Source organism: Papio anubis, chromosome 1, assembly GCF_008728515.1.
Source record: "Papio anubis isolate 15944 chromosome 1, Panubis1.0, whole genome shotgun sequence".
Classification (NCBI taxonomy): Eukaryota; Metazoa; Chordata; class Mammalia; order Primates; family Cercopithecidae; genus Papio; species Papio anubis.
The window spans coordinates 185,710,855-185,730,518 of record NC_044976.1 but is presented as its reverse complement, the minus strand read 5'-3'; the positions used below and the strand labels follow the sequence as shown (position 1 = coordinate 185,730,518).

The 19,664-nt window shown below is 37.5% G+C and overlaps 1 protein-coding gene across 19 annotated transcripts in view; it reads right to left on the bottom strand.

The window, feature by feature from the left end:
• The window catches only part of COP1 (COP1 E3 ubiquitin ligase), a 264,253-nt gene that overhangs the window by 225,442 nt on the left and 19,147 nt on the right, over positions 1 to 19,664 (bottom strand). For 18 of the 19 annotated variants that reach the window (XM_031658336.1, XM_003893610.5, XM_009194948.4 and 15 more), the window contains exons 2-3: positions 16,417 to 16,476; positions 7,921 to 8,018 (exon numbers count right to left, since the gene is read on the bottom strand). In XM_031658336.1, the coding sequence (XP_031514196.1) occupies positions 7,921 to 8,018; positions 16,417 to 16,476 (158 nt within the window). The remainder of the gene's footprint in view (positions 1 to 7,920; positions 8,019 to 16,416; positions 16,477 to 19,664) is intronic. The other variant, XM_021930303.2, reaches the window with a different exon arrangement.

The following is a 19,664-nucleotide window of genomic DNA, read 5'->3' as shown; positions in this document are numbered from 1 at the left end:
ATATATTTCTTAATTACCCTTCTACAGAGCCTTACAACATCCACAGTACTAAGAACAAACATTTCTTAGTACTAAGAAAAACGCATTTTAATGCTAAAGACTCCATTCAAGTAACTGTCTTTTTAGAAGCAGAACAGCACAGTAAAAGCACAGATGCTTGAGACCAATTGCCTAAGACCAAATTCTAATTCCACCACTTTGGCTGTATAACTTGACACAAGTTACTCAACCTGTCTATGCCTTCGTTTCCTCACCTAAGGAATGAGGATGATAAAAACAGTACCTATCTCACAAGCCTGCCATAAGGAATGAGTTCATGTACATACAGCATTTAAAATAGTGACTGACAGTAGTAAGGACTTTTATATGCATCAGCCATTTTTTTTTTTAAACAGGGATTCTATACTTTGCATGCATACTGTATTTTTTATTAGTGGGTAAGAGGATTATTCATTAGAGAGGTAAGTAAATTCAATTTACATTTTTTTTTTTTTTTGGAAATAGAGTCTCACCCTGTCGCCCAGGCTGGAGTACAATGGTGCAATGTCAGCTCACTGCAACCTCCACCTCCCGGGTTCAAGCAATTCTCCTGCCTCAGCCTCCCAAATAGCTGGGATTACAGGTGCACACCACCATGCTCGGCTAATTTTTTGTATCTTTAGTGGACACAGGGTTTCACCATGTTGGCCAGGCTGGTCTCGAACTCCTGACCTCGTGATCTGCCCATGTCAGCCTCCCAAAGTGCTGGGATTACAGGCGTTAGCCACAGCCCCCAGCCTACAAATTTTACATAGAGAGAGAAAGGTAGAGAAAAAGACAGCTGGGTGAGTGGGGGGAGTACAGGGTAAAGGAAAGGAGGGAGGAAAGGAGGGAGGAAAGGAGGGAGGGAGGGAGGGAGGGGAAAAAAAGCAAGCAAGCAAGCAGGCAAGTAAGGGAGCTTAGAAGCAAGCTTTGGCAGGAGAGGAGTACACCTGCGGAGTATATATGGAGTGGAAATGGGGAGGGGTGGTAATGGAGGGTCGGACTTCCAGCCCTTACCTGAATCAGCCTTTCAGGATCAGGAGAGGGAAAGAGAGCATTCAAGACCAAGGGAGGCAGAGAGGAACAGACAGAGTATGCACACTGGAGGGAAGTAAGGCAGAAACAGAAGGGAATGAGAGAAAATACTGTGGAAGGTAGAGAAAGATGCAGGGAAGGGAAGTCAGGAGGAAGAGGGACTATAGTGTAGTACTTACAGCAGGAAATAAAGAAAATCATATTGTCTATCTCAATGAAAATGTTAATGCCTCTAATGACCAAGAAACCAAATCCATCTTGAGTTACTTGGTTTCCAACTCTTTCTTTTCATCAAAATTGAAGAAAATGCCTGACTTGTTAACAGGGCATTTAAAATTTTTTTTTGTGACAATACATCATTAAGTGCTTCTTTAGCACAAAATTCAAAAGGAAGGCAAAGAAATGAGTCATGTTGCTGTAAAAACGCCTTCAAATCCCATCGGTTTCTCAAGACTCACACATTTAAAAATAAAAATTACACAAAGGAAATGGAAACTTTGCCCTAGTAATATTCATCAATGCCACTTAAACTACTTAGGGAGAAGGACACCACACACCTTGGTAAATGGTTATGTTCACTATGGAATTTTATGTCTAAGCCTTTATAAAATTACGTGTAATATTTATTTGATCAACTGTATACTACTACTAATTAAATAACATAGGAAACATATTTAAGACTTCTTAACACTTAAGAGGAAATTAAGTTCAAAAGAAACTTTTAAGTATGTAATTTCTATATACAAAGCGTACCTTGGAGAAATTGCAGGTTCAGTTCTAGGCCCCACAATAAAGCAAGTCACATGAATTTTTGTTTCCCAATACACATAAAACTTCTGTTTACACTATACTGTAGTTTTAAGTATTATGTCTTCTTTAAAAAGCATTAATATGCACATTTATCAAAAATGCTTTATTGCTAAAAAATGCTAATGATCATCTGAGCCTTTGGCAAGTCATAATCGTTTTGCTGGTAAAAAGTCTTGCCTCCACGTTGACAGCTGCTGACGGATTAGGGCGGTAATCACTGAAGACCAAGCTGGCTATGGCAATTTCTTAAAAGAACACAATGACGAAGATTACTGCATCCTTTCACAAAAAAATTTCTCCATAGCCTGCAATGTTATATGATAGCATCTTTCCTACAGTAGAATTTCTTTCAAAGTTAGTCAACCTCTAAAGCCCTGTTGCTGCTTTATCAACTAAGTTTATGTAATATTCTAAAGTCTTTGATGTCATTTCAACAATGTTCACAGCATCTTCACTAGGAGTAGATTCCATCTCAAGAAACTACTTTCTTTGTTCACCCATAAGAAACAATTCCTCATCTATTTAAAGTTTTATGATGATACTACAGCAAAATTCAGTCACATATTCAGGCTCAACTTCTAATTCTAACTCTCTGGCTACTTCCTCTACAGGTGCAGTTACTCCCCTCTACTGAAGTCTTGAACCCTTCAAAGTCATCCATGATGACTGGAATCAACTTCCATCAAATTCCTTTTAATGTTGATATTTTGACCTCCTCCCATGAAATGTGAGTGTTCTTAATGGCATCTAGAATGGTGAATCCTTTCCAAAAGGCTTTCCATTTACTTTGCCCATATCTCAGAGGATTCACTATCACTATGGCAGTTATTACGAAATGTGTTTCTTCAGTAAGACCTAAAAGTCAAAATGACTCCTTGCTGTATGGGCTGCAGAATGGATATTGTGTTAACAGTATGAAAACCACCTTACTCTCTTTTGTACATCTCTATCAGTGCTCTGGGGTGACCAGGTGCACTGTCAATGAACAGTAATATTTGGAAAGGAATCTTTTTTTCCAAGCAGTAGGTCTCAACAGTGGTCTTACAATATTCAGTAAATCATGCTGAAGAAATATATGCTGTCTTCAGGCTTTTGCTGTTCTATTTGCAGAGCACAGACACCGTAGATTCAGCATAATTCCTAAGGGCTCTAGGATTTTCAAAACGGTCAATGAGCACTGGCACTTAAAGTCACCAGCTGCATCAACCCCTATCAAGAGAGTCAGCCTGTCACTGGAAGTTTTGAAGGCAGGCACTGACTTCCCTCTCCAGTAATAAAAGTCCTAGATGGCATCTTCTTCCAAAAGAAGGCTGTTGTATCCACACTGAAAATCTGTCATTTACTATAGCCACCTTCAACAATGATTTTTACCTAGATCTTCTGGATAACTTGCTATAGCTTCTACATCAGCACTTGCTGCTTCACCTTATATTTCTATGTTATGGAGATGGCTGTTTTCCTTAAATCTCTTGAACCTCCATTAGCTTCAAACTTTTCTTTTGCAGCTCCTCACCTCTCTCAGCCTTCACAGAACTTAGGAGAGTTAGGGTCTTGTTCTGAATAAGACTTTGGCTTAAGGGAATGTTGTGGCTGATATCTATCCAGACTACTAAAATTTTCTCCATATCAACAATAAGTGATTTCGCCTTCTTATCATTCATGTGTTCACTAGTGTAGCACTTTTAATTTCCTTCAAGAAATTTTCCTTTGCATTCACACCTTGGCTAGAAGATCTCAGTGACATTCTTCTGAGCACACAGATATGAAGTGAGCACATGGTGTTGGAAAAGTGGCATCAAGAGACTTAATGCAGGGTTGTCACAAACTTTCAATTTGTTAAAAAAAAAATGCAACTTCTAAAAAGTGCAGTAAAGCAAAGTGCAATAAAAGTATGCCTGTATATCCAATTTTGTTACAGAAAAGCATTACAGGCAGATCGGTTAGAATTTCAAGCACGGAAACAGATTATAAGGATAAAACTATGTGTGTGATATGAAATTTAAGTAGAAGTTCACAAAAAAAAGGTAATGAATGACATTTCTGGTACTGAATAAAAAGTTTACTTATATCTTTTTAAATCAATATTAAGTAACAAATCACTATGACATTTAGATTCCACTGGTTACATTTTAAAAAGTGATAAAACAGTTCTGAAGTAATCATATTTATAATACTCTAGAAATTACATTCTTTTTTAAAACTTTAATTATTTTTGAGACAGGATCTCTGCTTTGTTGCCCAGGCTGGAATGGAGTGGTACAATCATAGCTCACTGCAGCTTCAAAATCCTCAGGCTCACATGATCCTCTCACCTCAGCCTCCCAAGAAGCTAGGACAACAGTTGCATACCAACACGCCTGGCTAATTTTTTATAGAGACAAGGTCTCGCTATACTGCCCAGGCCGGTCTCAAACTCATGGGCTCGAGTGATCCTCCTGCCTCAGACTTCCAAAGTGTTAGGATTACAGGTTTGAGCCACTGCACTTGGCCATAATTATATTCTTCACAATCACTTAAAGTTATGAAGAAAAAATTTTAATGCAAACTTAAAAATATGCAAGGATCATCACTTTTCAGAATTCTCATATGAGTTATATAAGCAAAAAGTTTTAAACAGTACTGCTATAGAAATTGTGTGGACCAGCCCTCTACCTATGACTAGGCATTAGAAGTGTAAGGTCTTAACCTATCAATTAAGTAGGTGCAAGGATGCCAAGAACATCTCAGAATCATATAACATATGCTCAATTACTTTACCAGGCTAACAGGAAATCTGAAATCATTTTAAAAGGCTCTAGGTCTTCTTAACCCAACTAAGAACTGCAGGCATTATGCAAATCACGCCATCTTAAGCTGAAGCAATGAAAACAACTTAGAAGACATCTTTTAGTATAGAAAAAAAGTGATATTCCACTTTCAGGAACACATGGATCAACATATCTCAATGACATTACTCTGAGCCAACAGGAGATAGTCTTTACATACCTAGTGTAAGACCTCAGGATTTGGCTATCACTGAACAAAGGACAAGGCTAGAAGAGGCAATCAGCAGAAAAATACAAATAGATGTATCAGGATGAAAAGTATTTCCATAGTTGACAATATAATCACACTGAAAGCTGCACTAGAGATCACTGTCAAGGTAATTTCTAGCTTAAAAAATCAGTAATTGGGACAGGGGCGGTGGTTCACGCCTATAATCCCAGCACTTCTGGAGGCCGAGGTGGGTGATCACCAGGTCAGGAGTTTGAGACCAGTCTGGCCAATATAGTGAAACCCCGTCTCTACTAAAAATACAAAAAAATTAGCAAGGTGTGCTAGTGTGCACCTGTAATCCCAGTTACTCGGGAGACTGAGGCAGGAGTATCACCTGAGCCCAGCAGGCAGAGGTTGTAGTGAGCCAAGATCACACCATTGCATTCCAGTCCGGGTGACAGTGCAAGACTTCATCTCAAAAAAACAAAAAAACCAAAAAACCAGTAATTGACCAGGCACAATGGCTCACACCTGTAATCCCAACACTTTGGGAAGCTAAGGCAGGAGGATCACTGGAGCCCAGGAGTTTAAGTTTGAGACCAGCCTGGAAAACACAGTGAGACTTTATCTCTACAAAAAAAAAAAACAAACAAAAATAGCCAGGTATGGTGGTGCATGCCTGCAGTCCCAGCTACTTGGGAGGCTGACGTGGGAAGATCACTTGAACCAGGGAGATCAAGGCTGCAGTGAGCCATGATCGCATCACTGCATTCCGGCGGGTGACAGAGTAAGATGCTGTCTCAAAAAAAAAAAAAAAATCAGTAAATGTGACTTCACTGTTCATTAGATACATATATTTGAGAATATATAAGTCCAGGTGTGACGACTCACGCCTCTAGTCCCAGCACTTTGAGAGGCTGAGGCAGGAGGATCACTTGAAGCCAGGAGTTTGAGACCAGCCTAGCCAACATGGTGAAACCCCATCTATACTAAAAACACAAAAATTAGCCGGGTGTAGTGGCGCATGCCTGTGATTCCAGCAACTAGAGAGACTTAGGCAGGAGAATCGTCTAAACCTGGGAGGTGGATGCTGCAGTGAGCCGAGATTGCGCCACTGCACTCTAGCCTAGGCAACAGAGTGAGACTCTCTGTCTCAAACAAAAAAAAAAAAAAAAAAAAGAGAGAATATATATAATGCAGGGGATCACTTTCCAGCTTAAGCGGTAGTGTATTTTTATATTCCTGCCATACTAATATATAACTCTCTCTCACTAGAAATTCACAAAACAGAATCTCAAACTTGTGAACGAAGGAACGTTGCCTGAAAAATTTAGTAAATACCAAAATCTTCAGAACACCAGATTCCTTTCTTATTTAACCACTCCAAAAGAATAAGTAGTTTTCCAAAGTTATGGCTACAGAAAAATCACAGTGATCTTTAGTGATCTTAGGGCAGCATCAATCCAAAATTGCAAGTTCAGGGGCAAAGGATTTTGCACTACAGGATGTGGTTTCCCTATTATCTAAACTAGGCCATCAAGTCTAGTCCTCAAGGTACCATGCCACTCAATATTTCTCTCTTTGTTCTTTCCCCAAGTTTTTTCTCCAAGTCTGCCATAAAACTTTAGCCACTTAGAAGAATTTGTCATTCTAGCAGAAAATCTTCAATTCCTTTAGCACCCCTTTCTGCTGTGTAATCCTCCAGTGATTTTCCTTCACACACACACACACAAAAAATTACAGTGAAGAGTAACACAGAAAAAACTATCGTAGCTAAGGCACTTTTAGAGCAGAGATAAAAAGTAAAACCATAGCTGAATACGTTCCAATTCATAATTTATTATAAACCACAATTCGAGGTAAAAATCAAACTGCCACCAAAGTACTAGCAGGTCAGAATCCAATACAAAAGTAGTAACCACACCCTAACGCTGAGCATATTAGTCTTTAAAATGAAGAACTGACCTTTTTGATATATAAACCCAATAGTGCCCTACTTCATGCCTACCAATACCTGAAAATTAATCTTTAGCTTATTATTCATTCTCAAAACACTCAGACTAAAGGTTTCCTACAATATCCTAAGATAGTCAACAGGCAGAATTTTTCTGATATTCACAATTGGCTCTGACTAGTTATTTCTGATCATTTATCATTTATACTTAAGGATTCCCTATTCATGTCTCTATTCTCTAGTTCTTACCACTCCTCTCTCAAAAGTTCTATTCCATATATTCCTTCTCAAGTTCTTAATTTTTAATTGCCTCCCTAGTTCAGATTCTTTTCACCCATTCACTCCCAACTCAGCAAGCATCACATCCAAATTTTTGCATCCCCTTCCCCTCAATATTCAACAAACCTGGGTTCCCGAGACCCATGGACTTTTTTCTCACTTCTGTCCCAAAAGCAGAAACGGCAGGGAATATAACACTTACAGGGAGACCGAAAGGTGTTCGGAATTGCTCCCATTTTTGTTAAGCCTCACATCCAGTCTGTCATCTACACCAGCAGTCCCCAACCTTTTTGGCATCAGGGACTGGTTTCATGGAAAACAATTTTTCCAGACCGAAGGAAGGTGGGAGGGATGGTTTCAGGATGAAACTGTTCCACCTCAGATCATCAGGCATCAGATTCTCATAAGGAGCACACAATGTGCGCTCACATCCCTTGCATGTGCAGTTCACAATCAGGTTTATACTCCTCTGAGAGTCTAATGCCCCCCACTGATATGACAGGAGACAGAGCACAGGCAGTAGTGCTCGCTCACCTGCCAGTCCCTCACCTCCTACTGTGCAGCCCAGTTCCTAACAGGCCACAGACTGGTACCAGTCCATGGCCCAGGGGTCCCTGATCTACATAATAATCTAAAAGTTTCATCAATTTTTAAATAAAACTTAAAAATAATAAAATACTAATAATTTATAGAGTCTATGTCACAACCCAAGAAGAAGAAAGCACTGTGGTATACAGTAGAGAGACTTGCTTACCACTAAGGTAGGTTTTCTGAGTAAATTAGTGCTAGCACACAATTTTGGGGATCGAAATATGTTTAAAATAAAAATCATTCCAAAGACTCACCCAAGAAATTAGGATACAGATGATCAATATTGTCCACAACATAGTTACACTTGGGACATCTATTATTGTCCTCCAAACTCTGATGAATACACTTGTAGCTATTAGTAGGGGGGAAAAAAAAGGCTTAATTAAATCAATGAAAAATTAATAAACTGGTCACAAAATAATGACTATTAGTCTTCTATTCCTCATTTTCAACATAAGTAATCTAACAAATTTATTTTTGTTTATATTTTTACATTATCAACAGGATATACAGGGCACTTACTGGGTGAACAGTACACAAAAGTTATTTCAAACTAAACTCAAATATCAAAGCTACTGTATACAAATTTAAAAAGCTGTACTCACTAAATTTTAAGTTTATGCAATTTAGATAGTTCATAACACCACCACAAAAGCAAATGCCTACAGCTCAGTTAAGCAAACAGACTATTCATGTTACTGGCATGCTAACACCCTTAATACTCAGCATTCACTCAAATAAAAAAGACAAACAGAAAACTCAACCAAAGACAAAAATCAGTCAATAAGCATGAGAAAACCACCATCTTCACTAGTCACAAAAAGCTGATTTAAAATTATATACTAGATTTTACCAATCAGGTGGAAAAATAAAATACTGCCAGTAAGGCACCACGGCTCACACCTGTAATCCCAACACTTTAGGAGGCAGAGGCAGGAAGATCACTTGAGGCCAAGAGTTCAAGACTAGCCTGGGCAACACAGCAAGACTCCATTACTAGAGAAAATGAAAAAATTAGCCAGGTGTGACGGCATGTGCAGCTAGTTGGGAGGCTGAGGCAGGAGGATCACCTGAGCCCAGGAGTTCAGGGCTACAGTGAGCCATGATTATGCCAGTGCACTCCAGCCTGAGTGACACAATGAGACCCTGTCTGAAAAAAAGAGAAAAAAAGACAAAAGAAAATACTGTCATAGTTAAAGAATACATGTGGCTATGAACAATCTCAAGTACTGTTACAGAAAATGTTAACCAGTACAACTTTCCTAGAAGCCAAGTTGCAGGAAAAATCTTAAGGTTTTACATCCCCTTTTGAATATTTTACTTCTAGGAATTTATCCTAAGGAAATATATATTTAGAAGGGTGTTTAATACAAGATTATATGTAAATAGCAAAATAAAATAGAAGCAATCCAGACACTAAGAAATTGACTAAATATATTTGTAAACATCAATCCAATGCAATGCTATACAGCCATCCAATATAAATTATTGTAACTTGTATGCCATAAAAATAATCTACTCATTGCTAGAAAACTGTGATTACAGAAAATTTTCCCTTTCTTACATTATATATTTCCATAATGTTAAACCTTTTACATTTGTGTACCTCTCTATTAAAAAAAAAAACTCAAGCATTTTTCACCCAAATCATGGAAAAGTATAAAACTGATATGAGAAAAAAATGTCATTACACATACTGCTGAATAAAAATGACAATCTATAACACAGTGGATATAATATAACCCCATTTGTCTTAAAAATTATATATGTGTACATTTAAAATAAATTATAAAAGACAATCTTCGCAATGTTAACAGTATTTGCCTCTGGGTCATATAATTATGGGAAATGTTTTCTTTGTAGATGTCTTTAAGTCAGGTTTCTATAATAAACATTACTGGTAACACTCAGGAAAAAATGATTTCTAAGAAATTACAAAGGCGATCTGTAAAGATCATTCCTACGGAGAAAGTACCTCTTTTATTATGTATCCAAATTACTATAAATTTACTTGAGCTTTGTAAACGGAAGTTGATTTTTATATCCACTTACCTTCCCCCTCCACCTTAACAAAATACAAAATAAAACAAACAAAACAATAAAAACCTACATTCCCCAGGTTTTGCCCTTCTGGTTATCAACTACTTTCACATCTCACATTTGTTACTTTCAAGGTAAGTAAAAAGGAGAAAGGTGTGAAGAATAAAAGTAACGGTGGTCTTTGGCAAATAACAGGGGCCTCAAGACTGAAGTAAATGCCAGGCACATAATAGACACGCAAATATCTACTGAACAAATGACCTGCACAATGTTCCAAAAACAGTATCATCACCTCTTGCAACTATGACAAGGCTAGAATTACCATAATCACAAAATATGCTTCACAGATGACTGAAAATTTCCTATATGGAAACTTCACTGAGGAAATAACATACTAAATCTTTATTTTCATTTTTATTACAAGGAAGAAGTATAATGTAGGCATGCAAATACAATAGGCTAAGAATCACAACATGTAGAAATTTATAGTCTGCTTAGGGAAAAAGGAAATTAGTTAACATTACCAGGAAATATATATACATAATTTAACCCTTTTATAAAATCAGCAGCTGGGCAACATGGCAAAACCCTGTCTCTACAAAAAAAAAAATAATAATAAATGCAAAACTTAGCTGGGCCTGGTTCTGTGTGGCCTATGGTTCTAGCCAATCAGGAGGCTGAGGTTGCAGTGGGCAGAGATTGCATCACTACACTCCAGCCTGAAGGACAAAGCGAGACTCTGTCTCAAAAACAAAAAAACAAACAAAAAAATCAGCAAGTTCAAACAAAGCAAGTTATAAAGGAGAGACTCTGAAAGGTAGTTAAAGATAAGAGACGGCTGGGAGCGGTGGCTCACACCTGTAAGTCCAGCACTATGGGAGGCCAAGGCGGGCAGATCACCTGAGTTCAGGAGTTCAAGACCAGCCTGCCCAACATGGCGAAACCCCGTCTCTACTAAACATACAAAATATTAGCTGGGCGTGGTGGTAGGCACCTGTAATTCCAGCTACTCAGGAGGCTGAGGCAGGAGAATCACTTGAACCTGGGAGGCAGCGCTTACAATGAACCGAGATCACACCACTGTACTCCAGCCTGGGCGACAAGAGCAAAACTCCATCCCCACCCCCTGTCAAAAAAAAAAAAAAAAAAAAAAGGTAAGAGACATGCCAGGCTGGGTAAATCTGCTCATGCCAGTAATCCAAGCACTTTGTGAGGCCAAGGTGGGCAGATCACCTGAGGTCAGGAGTTTGAGACCAGCCTGGCCAACATGGTGAAACTCTTCTCTACTAAAAACACAAAAAATAGCTGGGCATGGTGGCAGGCGCCTGTAATCCCAGCTACTCAGGAGGTTAAGGCAGGGGAATCACTTGAACCTGGCAGGCCAAGGTTTCAGTGAGCTGAATTGCATCCCTGCACTCCAGCCTGGGAGACAAGGCGAGATTCTGTCTCAAAAAAAAAAATTTTTTTTTAGTTTTTTTTTTTAAAGTCAGGACCGGGTGCAGTGGCTCATGCCTGTAATCCCAGCACTTTGGGAGGCCAAGGTGGGCAGATCACTTGAGGTCAGGAGTTTGAGACCAGCCTGGGCAACATGGTGAAACCCCCATCTCTACTGAAAATACAAGAATTAGCCGGGCATGTTGGTGCGCGCCTGTAGTCCCAGCTACTCAGTAGGCCGAGGCAGGAGAACTGCTTGAACCCGGGAGGCATAGGTTGCAGTGAGCCAAGATAACACCACTGCACTCCATCCTGGGTGACGAAGTGAGACTCCATCTCAAGAAAAAAAAAAAAAAATTAAATAATAAAGATAAGAGATGGGTTGACAGATAAGTAGAAGGAGAACATTATGGGTTTTCGCAAATAACTTTTCTTTAAAAATAAATGATAGAAAATGTGTAGATGACAAGAACAAGCTAAGTTGTTAAGTCAGAGAGGAGTTTGTTAGGCTGGGTGCAGTGGCTCATGCCTGTAATCTCAGCAATTTGAGAGACTGAGGTGGGAGGATTGCCTGAGCCCAGGCAATGGTTTGCAACCAGCTCAGGCAATGTGGTAAAACTCCAACTGTACAAAAATTTTAAAAATAAGCCATGCATGGTGGCAGTGTGTCCCCGTGATCCCAGCTACTCAGGAGGTTGAAACAGGAGGACTGCTTGAGCCCAAGAGGTTGAGACTGCAGGGAGCCGTGTTTGCACCACTGCACTCCAGCCTGGTGACAGAGTGAAACCCTGTCTCAAAAAGCGGAAAAAAAAATTTTTGTCAATATACAAGAAATTATTCCAAAATCTAGTAGAAACTCCTCTTTTCTTTAGCATCCTAATCATATTCCACATCAATAGGCTTACTACACTATCTCTCACAGACAAGAAAAAAATGGGACATAGCTGGAAGTAACTGTTCTCAGTAACAATATAGTTCAAGTGATTTTTCTGCATTGCACTTGATAAAATCCATTTATATTGTAAAATTAAAGTACATCAAATTACATACCACTGTATACAACTTAAGTGACAAGATGCCTCGAGTGTATCTTAGAGCATCTACTAGTTCACTACCACCCCAGAGGAGATCTGCCTTAGTTTGAGAAATAGATACTATCCTATTCTTGTACTTATTTCTGTATGTGCCTATCAGCCCTTCTTCCATTTTATCATTAAATGCAAGGATTTGTTTTATCCTCTGTACCCTTAATGTTTAGCACAATATTCTGTTAAAAGTATTCAAACTCAGTAAATGTTGAATGCATGAATGAAAAGATATAGCCAGGAAAGCAACATATGTCTGTCTGCTGCCTTCTGGGTCATATAAAACACCACTAGAAATTCTCAGTATTTCTTTCCCCAGTAACTAATTCATTCTCATTCATCTAATCTACTTGACCATCACCAGCATAATAAAGAGGTAAAAGGGATACGTATCTCAGGTCCACCTGAGAAATTTTCAGGCTACTCACACTGCAACTCTTAAAAATAATTATTTTAATTCTGCTGATATAAATGGGTGCCTATTTCCTCTATTATGTATCTGCTAATAAAAAATGTGTATTTCTCTATAGATGTATACAGTTACGTTTCTTCTACTATGTATATACTTGCTAACAAATATAAATATCTTTTTATATCTATGTAAACAAGGATGAGTAGATATAAAAAAATGTAAGTAATCAGAAAATTCTAGAAAAAAGAACAAACTATAACAAGAACAGCCAGGACAAATTAGGACCAGTCATTACATCTAACAACTAGATGTAAAGAAAGACCAAGTATGGTGCAAGATGATGGATTAGCCAAGAGTCTCAAAAGGCAATCTGACACTCAGGTTTGATCACCTATGTGTTGGGAGACGACTATGCTGAAGGACCCCATTAACTGTAACTAATTTGTAATAAAGCAAAATAGTAAATCAGGGCTTGGTAGACATACGGTACAGGGCACAAGCTGGAGGCAACAAAGGGGCAAAGACAAAGAGCCAATTTTATCTCTACATTATGTAAAAGTCAGATTTCTTATTATATCATTGTATTTCAGTTAGGCTATAGACACAGGTAACAGTAGGTTCTCAAGTGGGAATAAATAAAGTGAAAGAAGTTCCTGCTATATTGTATCCAACTTGTTACTAGGAAAGACATTTTCATGTGGTCCAATTTGATTTAATGGTAATAATTTGGATGAGCTTTGAAGTGGTATATTGCTTGAATTCAGCTTACCAGCCAGAGTTTATATTACTAGAAAGTTGACACAAGAGGCTACGGTTGATGACTGAAGTTCCATAGCCCTCACATGTTAGGAAAGAGTAAACAATTATAAACTTTTGTTTTAAACAAAACTGCAAAAAAAAAAAAAAAAAAAAAATCACAGTATAGCAAGCCTGATATTGGAATTGACAGCCTCCAGTTTTATTAGTTCTGCCAACATTATGGCCTTTATCCTACTAAAACCTGCTCTCTGGTGGGTATCTTAAAACACGTTCTCATCAGGGTATAACATAAAAATGAAATTGTATTATAACGATCTAAGCCTAAATTGTTTTGAGAGAAGGAGGAAAAGCTATTTAAGAAAGCAATGGGGCTTTCCAACAATGACCTAAAGACAACATGAAGATTATAAATTTATTGAAAAGCCCCAGTCTGTCCACTTATAAGGTCAATCTGTAATTTATTCCACTTCACAACATAGTGAAGAAAGGTCACTGAACTGATCCAGGACCTGTTTAAAAAAATGCCTGGATACGTAAGTTACAGGATACTCAGGAAAATTAAAAACCTCACTTCCCAATCTATTTCATATTTCAACACTTTTAAATCTATAAAAAGAGAAGGAACTGAAGGAGTAAAAAGAGAATAAGAATAAGAGGGCAGGAGCAGCGGAGAGTAACTTGATAAAGGTTAGGTAAGTTTCAGAACCAGAAGTAGAATCCTAGTCTAACAATATCAAGAACTTGTTCTTTCAGCGCTAGATGAGTACTTCTTAAGGGAGGAAAATTTTGTCCCCCAAGGGGTATCTGCAATGTCTATAGAGACATTTTTGGTTGTCACAACTGCAGAGATGGGCAAGGGTGGTACTGGGTAGGGGTCAAGTATACTGCTAAACAATCTACAAAGCACAGTACAGTCACCTACGACAAAGAATTATCTGGTCTAATATGTCAATAATCACAAGGTTGAGAAAGCCTACTCTAGATCACCTAATTTTCAGAATCATCAAAATCCAAATCTCTGAAAAAAAAAATATGGTTTCCTATGGAACGCTAAGATGCTAGGTCAATTTATGGACCAAAGAGAACACTACTGCCGAACAATGGCCTGAAAAGGCCAAGACCATACCTGTATCAGCCCCAAAGCAAGACCCACATGTCCAGAATTTCATTGGCAATACAGAGCAGAAAGTGATTCGTGAATCATAAAAATGTCAATGATATACTAGAAAATAAAAAGTATTCAAGAAAGCAAGATGACTAAAAAAAAAAAAAATAGTAAAAGGATTCTGAAAGAATACCTAATCATTCCTTTTACCTATGATAACCTCTGAGGAGGTAGGCAAGAAAAACTAGATAAAGGTAGACATCTGTATTTTATATTACATCTTCCTGTACAATGAGTTGTTTTTTAAAGCAAGAATATACATTGCTGTTATCATTTTAATACTTTATTTTATAAAAATATAGAAAATACAAGCTAAGAAAGTGATTTGTATTTAAAGCTTTTTAAGTGACTAGCAGAGGGAATACACCTATCACTAAAGCGTCATGCTTCAGATGAAACAAAAGATCTTACAGACTAGTGTTAATAACCAACACTCTTCATGATGAAGGAATATCAATCTGCCAGATATCACATCCAACTTCAGCATAAAATTATGGGCCTGATTTCAATATGAATTAGAATATAAGGAGTATTAGAACACAAGGAATACTAAGGCTAAAATAATATATCAACAGAATAGGTTTAAAAATAAGCAAAAATAAGTTAAAATGCACAGATTACACATCCATTAGGATGTCTACTATCAAAAAACAACAACAGAAAATAAGAGTTGGCAAGGATGTGGAGAAACTGGAACTCTTACGCACTATTGGTGAGAACATAAAATAGTGCAGCTCCTATAGAAAACAGTATGGTAGTTTCTCAAAAAATTAAAAACCAAATTACCACATGATACAGCAATTCCACTTCTGAGTATACACTCAAAAGACTAGAAAGCAGAGTCCCAAAGAGATGTTTGTATACCCATGTTCACAGCAGCATCATTCATAATAGCCAAAAGGTAGAAGAAGCCACCCTAGTGTCTACTGATAGATGAATAAATAAAATGTAGTCTACATATACAATGGAGTATTATTCAGCCTTACAAAGGGAAGAAATTCTGACACATGCTACAACACTGATAAACATTGAAGACACTATGCTAAGTGAAATAAGCTAGTCACAAAAAGACAAATACTTCTACTTATTCGAGGTATGTAGAATAATTAAATTCATAGAAACAGAAAGTAGAATGGTGGCTGCTAGGGGCTACGGGGAAGGGGAAATGGGGAATTGTTGTTTACTGAGTGCCAAGTTTCAGTTTTGCACAAAAAGTTCTAGAGATCAATTGTACAATAATATGAACATACTTAACACTACTGCACTGTTCACATAACTGTGGTTAAAATTATAAATTCCTCCAAGACTAAGAAACCAGAAAAAATACATATATAAAATATAAATTTGATATTATGTAAATCTTACAATTAAAAAAATGTTTAACATACGGGTTAATCCAGCATGATATAATGTAAAGCTAATATTGAGCAAAGTGTTAAAGAAAAGAACACAGAACTTTTTAACCCTCTATTTTTTTCCCATGACCTTCTTAGCCTGCTTTACTGCGTTCTCCAACCTATCCCCACAAGTGAGTAACTAGTGCTTCATGGTTGGTCCTGATTGCCCAGCATCACTAAGAACAGCAGTGAAAAGTTCTTATTAACAATTAATAAATGCAGAAGTTTTCAAATCCATCGGTAAGGCCTATGCTAAATCTAAACATTTGACAGAAATTATGCACCAGCTGTTATGTTAACCGCCTTAAACTGCCATATCTACAAAGACATATGTCAAGAAAAAAATATGATTGTAAGATAATCAAAGTTGGTTTAAAACACATAACTTCTCATTGGCTACATTTACAGATAAGTTTTAAAATATCAAAAGATTATTTTACTCAGTAGAATTGTCTTACCAAAAGCTGTGGCCACATTTTGTCATGTATGCTTCTTCAATCATATCAAAGCAGATGGGGCTAAAAAGAAAAGAAAAATAATTGATTTTTTTTAAAGTAGAGTGATTACAAACTGGAAAAGGCTAGTAACAATACCAATGAAATCATATTTCAATATATAGTTTAGAGCTAAGTCTTCAAACATTCTATCAATAAGAGATGAAATTTCTATTGAAGTAAACTTTAGGGGATTGTTGGTAAAATGACAATCAGGATGACCCTAAGGGCCACTGTGCTTCAAAATGAACTAAATGAGTAAATCAAAATGGTTCCAATATTTTAACTCGGCACATACTTTTTAATAGTACAACGTAGTCACCAGAGCCCTTAAGAAAGCTCTACTATCGTTTTCTACCATCACCTGCACTCAAAAGCACCTACCCAGACCTGCTAAATACTCTTTTCTTTCTATCCCAAATAAAGCTAATTCCTTGATGATAAATTTATAATTACAGTTTCAACAATGCTTGTAGGTAACGACAATAATCCTAACAACTTATTAGCTATTTAAATAAAACAAACTATACACATTAAACCCACAACATATATTAACTCATTTAATAGTTTCAACAACAAAGTGAAATAGGTACCAATTACTAGGCACAGATGAGGGAACAGAAGCAGAGAGCTGTTAAAGTCACACAGCTAAGAAGTAACAAAGTCAAAATTCAAATTCAGGTCTATGTTCTCAACCACTTGTTCTATACTACTTTCTGATACTTTAAACACCAATTATAATCCTCTTCTCCCCTCTTTTCCTATAAAGAACAAAAAACAGAATACTCAAAATCCCAGCCTTTTCTGTACTTAGGATTGGCTATATGGCATCATTCTGGCCAATGAAATATAGTCATCAGTTTCTAAGGGGCCACCGTCTATGAGAACAAAAATGCAAAACCTTGTAAAAAGACATTTCCTTTTATCCTTCCCTTTTCTTCCTTACTAAAATTCTGATGCAGTGTTCAGAGATACAACAGCCATCTTCTGACCATGAAGATAAAAACCTTAAGCTAGGAAGATAGGAGGATACTGGTTCCTGGATGAAATCCTTGAGCAGCTGCATCAGCTTTGGATTGCCTCTGCTGGACTTCACATCACATGAGAAAGTAAATTTTCACTTGCTTAAGTCAATATTTATCAAGTTTTCTCTTATTGGCATACAAATCCAAATCCTTATGGGTGATACAATGATACTTAAAACTGTAACTGGAAATACACTCACTCCTTCAAGAAAAACTTCTTGGGCATAAACACCATCCTTTAGAATATAGGAATGTAAAGTCTAATGGCAGACTCAAATATATTATAGATATTACAACACAATGTGAAAATATATACAATATATACAATAATGATAAACATAATAATAAGAGGACACACTGGCTATAAAGGGACCCACAGGAAAGAAAACTGAGATTTGGGGGTCAGAGCAGGAGGAAGGGCAAAAGAACAAACCAATCAATTCACTGATTATATCAGGAGCTGTTTAATAGAAAACAATACATACCTAATTGTTAGCATTTTGAGAAAGGGGTATTTTAATGTTTGAGGATCCTTCAAGTATGTCACTGCTAAGACACACAACACCTCTATGCAAATTTTTAAAAGGCACTCTCACAGCCTGAGCAATATACTGAGACCTCATCTCTACAATAAAATAACATAAAATAAAATAAATAGCAAGCATAGGAGCACACACCTGTAGCCCTAGCTACTCTAGCTAGTCCCAGCTCCTTGGGAAGCTGAGGTGGGAAGATCACTTGAACACAACAGGCGAAGCTGCAGTGAACAGAGACTGTGCCACTGCACTCCAGCCCAGGTGACAGAGCAAGACCCTATCTCAAAAAGAAAAGAGAAAAAAAAAAGCGCACCTCAGAGAACTAAGGAATGTGTTAAAGACTTTGGCTTTTAAATTGAGTAAAACAGCAATTCACTGGTGGATTTGGAAAAGAGAAGTGATGTGATTTGATACAGTGATGAACCAGATCATTCTACCTACTATGCTGAAAAGAAGACTAAAGGGAAGCCAAGTGTAGAAATGGTTACGGAAGCTATCATAATCCAAGTGAGAAACGGTGCTGAAATGGACTATGGTGGTAGCAGTTGGGCTGATGAGAAGTGGTCAGATTCTATATATATTTTGAAAGTAGAACTACGGTTTGCTGAGAGATGTTGGGTATGAGACAAAAATCAGTGAAACTTTCTGGGCTGAAAACTGGAAGAAATGACTACAGGTTTACTTCGCACAGAGCTCCATCATCTATTAGTTTATTTAAAAAGAAAAAAAAGCAGGAGTATAGTATGTGTCATGTCACATAATGTATTCCACTAATACTAAAACTTACAGTACCCAAAAATTACTATCAAATCAGTTAAAGCCAATAGCTTTTAAGAAATGTATTCTGAATAACTAGTGAATTAAAGGTCTCCACTCTTTTTCTGAGACAGTGTCTCACTCTGTCACCCAGGCTGGAGTGCACTGGCATGATCATGACTCACTGCAACTTCGACCTCTTGGGCTCAGTACTTCTCTCTTGCCTCAGCCTCTCAAGTAGCTGGGACAACCGGTGCATACCACCACATATAGCTCATATATATGCACTGACATATGTGTATATTATACACACATTATATATGTGTATGTGTATGTATATTATATACATATTATATATGTATATATGTGTGTTTTTATATATATACAGTAGATACAGGATCTCCTCGTGTTGCTCAGGCTGCTCTCAAACTCCTGGGCTGGAGCAATTCTCCCACTGTGGCCTCCCAAAGTGTTGGGATTATAGGCATGAGCCACTATTACTGGCTGAAATACTGGCATTTTAACCACAGTTCAAGGCCACAGCTTTCAAGAAAAGTGAAATTAATCCTAGCTATGCCATCTACAGTTTTGTGACTTTGAGCAAGTAGTTTAATCTCTCTAATTGTAATTCCTTATTTGTATAACAGGGATGATATTTACATCATAGAATCATTACACAGATTAACAAGATATCTATGAGGTGCTAAATACCATGCCTGGCACACAACATTCAGTAAGTGGCAGAATACACCAAAAAGAGAAAATACGGGAAAATATACATCAGTAATAAGCCTGGTGCTATCGTCTGATATTTACGTCCCCCCAAATTTCGTATGTTGAAATCTTAACCCTCAAGGTGATGTTAAAACATGGGCCTTTGGGAGATTTTTAGGTC